Source organism: Limulus polyphemus, unplaced genomic scaffold (genome assembly GCF_000517525.1).
Source record: "Limulus polyphemus unplaced genomic scaffold, Limulus_polyphemus-2.1.2 Scaffold2215, whole genome shotgun sequence".
Taxonomy (NCBI): domain Eukaryota; kingdom Metazoa; phylum Arthropoda; class Merostomata; order Xiphosura; family Limulidae; genus Limulus; species Limulus polyphemus.
Window position 1 is genome coordinate 179,548 of NW_013667825.1, and position 8,884 is coordinate 188,431.

The 8,884-nt window shown below is 31.4% G+C and overlaps 1 protein-coding gene across 1 annotated transcript in view; it reads left to right on the forward strand.

The window, feature by feature from the left end:
* Window positions 1-8,828, forward strand: part of LOC106466299 (SID1 transmembrane family member 1-like) — a 185,677-nt gene extending 176,849 nt beyond the window's left edge. Inside the window, exon 24 of the mRNA XM_022394275.1 lies at window positions 7,173-8,828. Coding sequence (XP_022249983.1) covers window positions 7,173-7,235 — 63 coding nt within the window. The 3' untranslated portion in view covers window positions 7,236-8,828. The remainder of the gene's footprint in view (window positions 1-7,172) is intronic.
* Window positions 8,829-8,884: the final 56 nt, after the last annotated feature.

Sequence of the window (8,884 nt, forward strand, 5' to 3'; positions counted from 1 at the left end):
AGTCTTTTTGGATATGTCTCAACCAGCTTTACACAATGGGATGGTGTAATTTTTGCCCATTCTTCCTGGCAAAATTGCTACAATTCTGAAAAGTTCATTGTGGATCGTTGATGGACTGCAATCTTCAAGTCTCACCACAAATTTTCTATTGGATTCAAGTCAGAACTTTGACTAGGCTATTCTAGTGTGGCTTTGTGTCATTGTCCTACTGAAATGTGAATTTTTGACCCAGTTCTAGATTCTTAGCTGACTCAAGCAGATTTTCCTTTAAGATTCACCTGTAATTGCACCATCCATCTTCCCCTCAATCCTAACAAGCATCCCAGTTCCTGCTGATGAGAAGCATCTTTATAACATGATTCTGCCACTACCATGCTTGACAGTTGGGATGGTGTTGACTGATTGATGTGCTGTTTTGGGCTTGCACTAGAAGTAAAGCTTTGAATTTAGACCAAGAAACTCAATTTTTGTCTCATCTGACAAAACCTTCTACCACATGTCTGCAGTATCATTTACATGCAAACTCCATACTAGATTTAAGATGATTCTTTTTTCAGTAATGGCTTCTTTCTTGCCACTGCCCATATAGGCCAGCTTTGTGTAGGGACTGGAATATTATTGATGTATGAACACTGACTCTCATCCAAACATGAAACTTTGCAAATCTTTCAAAGTCACTGTTGGCTTCACAGTGGCATTCCTAACCAGTTTCCTGCTTGCCTGGCTGCTTAGTTTGGAATGACTGCCTGATCTGGGTAGTGACTGGGTGGTATGAAGCACATTCTACTTCTTAATGATGGACTTCACTGTACTCAAAGGGATAATTAGTGACTTTGAAATTTCCTTGTAACCTTATCCTTATTTGTGCTTCTCTACCACTTTATCCCTGACTTATTTGGAAATGTTCTTTGTCTTCATGATTGGTTTGTCATATCACTATGTGAGTTGTGGCTTGAACAGATGCACTTACTCTGAAGTCAAGTTAAACCACTTTGATTATGCACAGACAGAGACCATTACACTAATTTTGTGACCTTTCAAACTAATCTTTTGCACCTTAATTGATTTAAGTTTGTTGTAGCAAAGGTGTTGAATACTTATGCAATTGAGAATATTCTAATTTTCTTTGATTACTTACATAATATCAACATTTTTTAGCTTTCTCAGTTTGAAGTAGATTGTGTAGATTCTAAATATAAAGTTTGAAAGTTTCATGATTGCAAGCTCTGATGGCAACGAAATGTGGAAACTTTGCAGGGGAGTAAATACTTTTGCAAGGCACTGTATATCCACAATGTGACAGGTTTTGGAAACTTTACATAGAAAATAAAATTAACACATACAGCTAAGATAAAACAAGCTAATAAGAGTTAAAAAATAAAGAAATCTTTATTCATACAACACAAAGTATTGCTGGGGCTTTACTTATACTGGCCAGCTTTTGTGTTTGATATCAAAATATGTAGCTCCTGGAGTTTAATAAAGCATGTCTTCATAAGACAAAGACAGGAATCAGAAGAACAATGATAGCACACTTTTTGGTAAGACCAAGGTCTTAGTGTAGGATCATACATTACTTGGATTATCTTTGTCAACAAGCATTGTCAGTATACATATTTAAGAAAAATAAATCTACAATTTATACTACATTGTACAAACCAGTGTCCCATTTTTTGAAATGAATATGCCTCCCTTCAGTAAATTCAAGTCCTATTGAACAGTCTGTGAAATATTCTAGAGGATTAGTGTAAATGTACAACCTTTGTATATCAGGTTTACAATGATATCATTAACTACTTGCAGAACACATACATGACATTTTTGAAAATAGTATCTGAATATATGTTCATGAGGGCATCAACATATAAGAAACAAATTATGATTAATCTTTCCTCCACAATAATATGTGAAGAAATTTCTAGTCAGTATTATCATATCTTTATAAAGCAATCATATGACTTTAAGTGCCCTAACTTGTGTTCTTACTTGTTAATTTTAAAATATTCAAGATAGGTATTTAAAAATATTAAATCTCAAACCTAGAACTGAAGTAAACTAGATAATACATCTGAGTTACATTAAACTTGGCAAAAGAGTTAGATTTCCATGGTTTTGTTATCTATTAGTGAAAATTAACCTAACTTTTGATGAAGCAATTCAATGTACAAGAATCCTACCCAAATCAGATGCATCTCCAACCTTTTTCATTCTGACTTGATATTATATAATAATTGTTCCCTATCAGTGCATAATATATTCATCAAACCAAAACATGATGTTTCCTCCATAAAAAAAAAAGAGTATAGTTCTTTTGTTAATGCCTTTTAATATTAAAAATAAATTTTTATCAACAAATAATATCTCGAGTTTTAGAAAGTTTCCTGATCTTATGAAATATTACACTTTCCATTTTCATTTAGAATTCATAACTAAGGGTAAGAAAATTTGACAAAAGAACTGCTCAAATTAAATTATTTAGTTAAAATTTTCTGGAGAAATGTAGTGCATTCTTGATACCTTTTCCTAATTAATTTGCTTTAAAAAAATAGTAGGACATGCAAGTTATTTGTTAGTCATCATCTCCAGTAATGACTGTTCCAAAGAAGGAAGGAATGCCAAGGTTCTTTGTGGTTTTCAAATGGCTTAATATAGTAAAATGCATCAATGCCTCTTCATTACAGAAAAATTACTGGATTTATGGAAGGATGTCTATTGGTTCAATTTACCAGATTTGGCTTCTGGTTACAGGTAATTTAAACTAGATAGTGAAACCAGAGACCACTTTCAGCACTTGGGAAGGACTGTATGAATACTGCATCATGTCATTTGGTCTGTGTTGTGTGTCTGGCACTTATGAGAGGCTGGTATAGCTTAAATTTAGAAGACTGTGATAGAGAGATGTCTTACATTTATGGGAGAGAAACTAGTAGTTGGTCACTACTGAGAACCCAAGAATGGTATTACAGTGCATCCAGAATGTAAACCTGATATTGAAACAAGGATAGTGTGTAATCACATGCATTGTAATGAACTCCTCAGTCACATAATATGATAAGTAGGGATGAAGTGTCCACTGATCCTGTGAATATTGTGGTGGTAAAGGACTAACCTTATTCTGAGACCAAATGATTAGTCTGTAGCTTCTAAGGTTTGTGATCAACTTGTACAAAATAACCACAACACTGTGTTTATTGTGTAAGGTTGGTGTGCATCTTGTGTTAATACAGGTTTCGTTCCTTCAAACACCACTAACTGCTCACTTATCTTTGCCATTAATTACATTTGTCCCAGACAAAACTGGAGTGACTTCAGAAACAGTGTGTATAAAAGGCTTGGGAATATTTGGTCTCTCTAGATAAACTCTCTTTCATAGGGCATTATTTTTACCATCTCAAAAATGTTATACAGGATACATAGAGAGAGAAATAAAGTAAGCAAAAGAGGGTTTGTATGTGTCACAGAGGAGAGTTTATTTATTTAGGAGTGTAAACTGATTCTTCCCAACTGTATAATGCTCAAATGTGACAGAATAGCATATAAAAAGAAATGACTCATACACCACCTATGAGTGGATTTGTCTCAGGTACAGAACAGTATGGAGTATGTAGTCATGTTAATTTTTCATGAATGCCAATATTTTATGCTGAAGAAGGAACTGCTTGGAGTTGTAATATTTATCAAACATTACTATAACTAATTGTGTGGTAGGGAGTTCACCAGCCAAGTGGGCCAGGTATTATGGAAATGGCTAATGAACTTTGAAAAGCTAGAAGGTATGATTGTGCATTGGCTAGCAATGCTGTAAGAGCAGAACTTTTTGTACAACATTACATGGAAATGTTGATGGAGTATCTTGCCAACCTGAGAGATCATATCCATTTGTTGGATGTTTGAATCCTGGACACTGTAAAGCTGTGAAAACCATTGTAGAAGCAGTGATGAAGAACTGTAGAAGTGGTGAAAGTTCTCTATTTGGATGGACACCACAAATGATCAGTTAGAAACTTCACGAGGAGAAATTCAAGGGCATGGACTTAGTTTTAATGGTACATGTTATACACTAAGGTAAAACATGACTGTCACAAACTGGCAGACTGTAACTTGTGACATTTTTCCATCATCAGTAAAGAATGGCATATTGTACTATCATTATGAACCACTGAAATGTGATAGCCAACCCGAGATGCTGCTATTGATCTTCAGACCTCTAAGACAAGGAATACTTTGGACTTTGCATAATGCAAGGACTGAAAAATACCAAGGAATGCCATATACTGTTGAAAATTTGCAGAAGTAGTTTTTCTAGCCATATTAGTGTAAAAATATCGAGAATTAGTGTACACTTTGTACCAGAGAGTTTAAGCTCTTCCCTTAACCCTATGTCCCCCAGCACCATCTTTAAACTCCTTTCTGTGTGTGTGGTACTGCATTACATTCAAAATCTAATTAAACCACTTAACTATCAATGTATGAAAATGAAATTAATATTATATTGTATATTATAATTTGAATTTTTATGTTATCAAAGTTTTAATTACTTTGTTTCAAAGGAAACCTTTCAAAAAATACTTAAACTGTAGTTTCATGTTACATATGGTTTGAAAATTTTGACTTTAGCACCGTTTTTCTCTTAGACACACAAGCTGGCTTCTACAGGCAGTTCTACACACACTAATTTCATATGTTTTACCTAATTGTTATGTGAGAAATAAAGTCTACAAGCTGGATTATTTGGGAAACATATAAATTTTCCAACTCTTGATGGTTGCCACATGCACCTTCTATACTTTGCCTTGAGATCTACAACATCCATGTAGCTAGTTGACACATGTGTATATAGTCATTAGAAAGACCTCAGTTTACACTATACTCTACCAACAATTAATTTTAAATTGATGCACAGTTTTCCGTACTGTGTACATGTAACTGCCTTTCGTATTGTTGTCTGTTTATTCGACTGTAGCACGTACAGTATTTTCATACCTAAATATGTTATAGTTAGAGATACAGTTAAACTGTATTTAGGTCTTACTTTTAATTTTTAATTAATTATGTATTATGTTTGTTTTAAAAATCATGTGTGAACAGTTTAACTTGCCTGGGTTTTGAAAGGTTATAAACAGGATGGTGTGTTTAAGTGCCATTTTGTTTTGGCAATGCGTCTCTGTCAGGAGTCTGCTGAAATAACTTCATAAAGCCCCATGGGCATCAGTTAGTGTATGGGCATAAATTATAATTGATGAAGAATTTTAAATTAAAATTAAAAGTAAACTATAAGTGATAAGATAAAGACTTGAAGTTATGCACATAAGAAAAATACAACTATTCTAATGGATTTCTAAGGATAGTTGAAGGTATTTACATATTTCCATTTGCTAATTTTAAACATTTCATTGCACTGTATATCGATGATAATAGATATAGTTAGTGATATAGTAGAGAAAATGGAAAACAAAATACAAATATTTACCTTAAAAATCTTTTGATATTCATTTATGAGATTCTATAGATTATACAAATGAAACGTGGAAACTGTAAGATAATAAATAGAATCTTTATACTCAAAATTAAAAATCACGTTGCAGGTGAACTATTCAGAGTCCGAGTGCAAATAACTACATGATATAACGAAATTTTATTAGAAATACTTGAACAAATCAAAATTTAATATGACGAGATTGATGTTACCTACTGAAAAAATTAGTAGCTGGCAGTTATAAGGTTAATAGAATCATCATGAATACATCAGAAGGGTAATGAGTATGTACTGGTCATTATTCATCACTTCACCAAGTGTTCTGACATGAAAATGATAGTGCATTCTATGGCTGAATGTGTGAGCTGAACAATATATATATCACACTTTGAAGCACTTGAAGTGATCCAAATGGGTAGAGGACCCATTTTCAAAACCATTTTGTTTTCAGAATTTCACCAAGAGTCAGACGTGGTGAAATATGCACTTCACTAAATCATTTTCAATCTTATGATTTAACTGAATGGATAATAGTTACTGAAATATATCCTTACTAAGTCTCTTAACCATCACCAAAGTAATATGTCATAATGGCATACCATGCAACTGAGTATTTGTTGATTGGTTGTTCTCCACATCTTCTAATGCTTGGATGTCAAGTAAGCTTCCAGTTGATTTCATTTACAGCTCTCTAACTAGTGCATATGTACTGCAGTTTCCACAGGAATATGGAATGGCTACTTTCTTAGTCAGATGATAACACATGAATTTGCATTAGTTTTGAGTAGTTGAGTCAATTTTTATGTTAGAAGGCTAAAGTGTTTCAGATATTCATACTACCAGTGCTGTATCCAATAAATACTACTATGTTTAAGTCCTTGAGTTCCTTTTTTCATGGAATCTCAATTACAAATGGCTGACTGCAGTGGCTGTTGACATTTATAACACCATGTGCAACAGTGCACCTAGAAATTCTCCTGCAAATTCAGTAGGGTCTGGTCCAATATTAGCTGGAGGTGTGCCATCCCAGTATCTTTGCTGATATGATACATATTTATTTAACTAAATTAGCAAACTAATAGACCACATTTTTAAACATATTTTATCTACTTCTTTGTTTATTAATGTTAAACAATGAATTAAGATTAATGCAACCCTTAAATTACTTCCTACTAGTCTACAGAGAAGTATATGTTTTAAATATAATAAGAATTAAAAAGTATATTGTTATAATTATGTCATTTTTTACTTTATTTTAAAATAAAAGGTTGTTTTTTATTTCTTGTTTACCTGTTTTTCTCAATAGTGACCTAAAGATTTTTAGGAAAGAATATGTTTAGTTCATACATTAGCCTTGTTAAACATTTGGAAACTGGGGACTGATATTGCATCAGATGACTTTTTTGTTGATTATAAACAGTGAATTTATTACTAGTTATCTAAACTAAGCTTAATATAATATTGTTTTATTTGTGTGGTAAGATTGTTCAAGGGACTTCACAATCCAGGGAGGAGGCAGTGTTGTAGAACATGTTTTTAATTGTCTAATTTAGTCATTTTACATTGAACCCTATCTGCATCTGTCAGGAATTGTCTATCATGATTTCCTTATTGTTGCATGTAAACTACTTGTAAAATAATTAGAATTTGGTATTTCCAGTAAATGTATCAATCACATATTTTTCTTTTCTTCCAGATTCTTCTAACGTTAGATGATGACCTTGTTTCTACATCCAGAGACAGTATCCCTGTCTTTTAAATTTGGTTTCTTTAGTGGTAAACTTTGTTATTGACCAATGATAGTATTCATAATTTTTTTTCTGTTTTTTCCGCATTACAATAATTGAAAAAAATGTTTCAATGAATTTTAAATTTCAGAATAATCTTCACTCTCCACATTATGTATGTATGCATAAAAAAATCTCACAAGATTAGTGATGTTATTTAAAAAGAAAATATTTTTTAAAAGTAGTTTTATTTTACATTTAGTATTTTTAATAATGTGAAAAATTCAAAATTATCTATAAAATATCTTGTGAATTAGTAAGCTTGTAAGGTATCAGAATAATTGTTGACAATAATTGTTGAGTTTTGAGCATCCTTTTAAATGTGAAAATAACTTTCACTAAAAAGAATTTTGAAAATGTTCCTTCTTTTAATGAATAGGTCATGAATGAGCTTGAAAGTTTGCAGTAATAAATGTTGTCCAGAAATTATGTTAACAAAATTCTTTACTTGTTTTAAAAAATTGGTCAATATAATATTTGGGCACTGTTTAACAGTGTAAATTTGGAAGATGTTTTATTTTATTTTATTTCACTTTTGATAGATGATTATATGTTAATGTATTACCTCATTTTGAAACATGTTTCAATAGCCAATCTCTTTTTTAAGAGCAGTCTTGTGTAAGACTATTTTTTCCATTTACTTTGAACTTTAGGTTTCTTCTGAGTATCCAACTATCTTAGGGCAAAAGATGAAAATATTAAAAACAGAGTATCTTCAAAAGCTATGAATTGTGGTTAGATGTATTATTTTTATTAAAATTAATCCTATTTTAAAACAGACTGTTAGAAGCTTGATACTTTCTTCACATATCAAAATTTCTACTCTTCTGAAAAATATACAGCTCACATATAAATATATATAAATTCAAGTAGTAGTAGTATGACATAATTTCCTGTTAAAATGATGTAACTCCCTGTAATCAAGCTTTTAGCTGAAGATGCATTAATACACTAAATTTCATCAATTTATGTAGAAATATTATAATATAATATTAACAAAACAGATACAAATTTGTCATGTAAATATTACAGTTCTTATTCTTTTATTTAGTTTTTCATATTGATGTGTTTATTGCAATATTTTTTCAAGAAGCTGTTTAAGCTAAGTTTTTTCATTTGTCAATTATTTTGTGTTATCGACAAGGCTATTCACATTTAAACAGAGTAATTGTAAGTATGCTCTTATTGCATAACAGTTAATTATGATGTTGCTTCACAGTGATCAAATTATCATATCATTACTATAAAGCGTGACAATAAAGTTTTATTTTAAGAATATGTTTGGGGGAGATTTTATAGCACATCCTGTGAAAATGCATCACTCTTGTTTTAATTATTCAATTCAACCTCTTCCTCCTTACTTGTAAAGTAGTAGCTTAAAGCTTTGAACCTAAAAAATATTATAAATCAAGTACTTTTTATAATCATATCTGTTAAAACAGCATAAATTAGTTGATTATAATATTATCTTGAAAACATATCTCACAATAGCAATATAAATTAATTAATATATAATAGTTTTGGAAAACATGTTTTTATTTAATGCAGCCCGTAATAGTTAGTATTGTTACGTCTCCGTTTGTTAATTAACTTTTCGTAACTTCGTTCTGACAAAACTTTA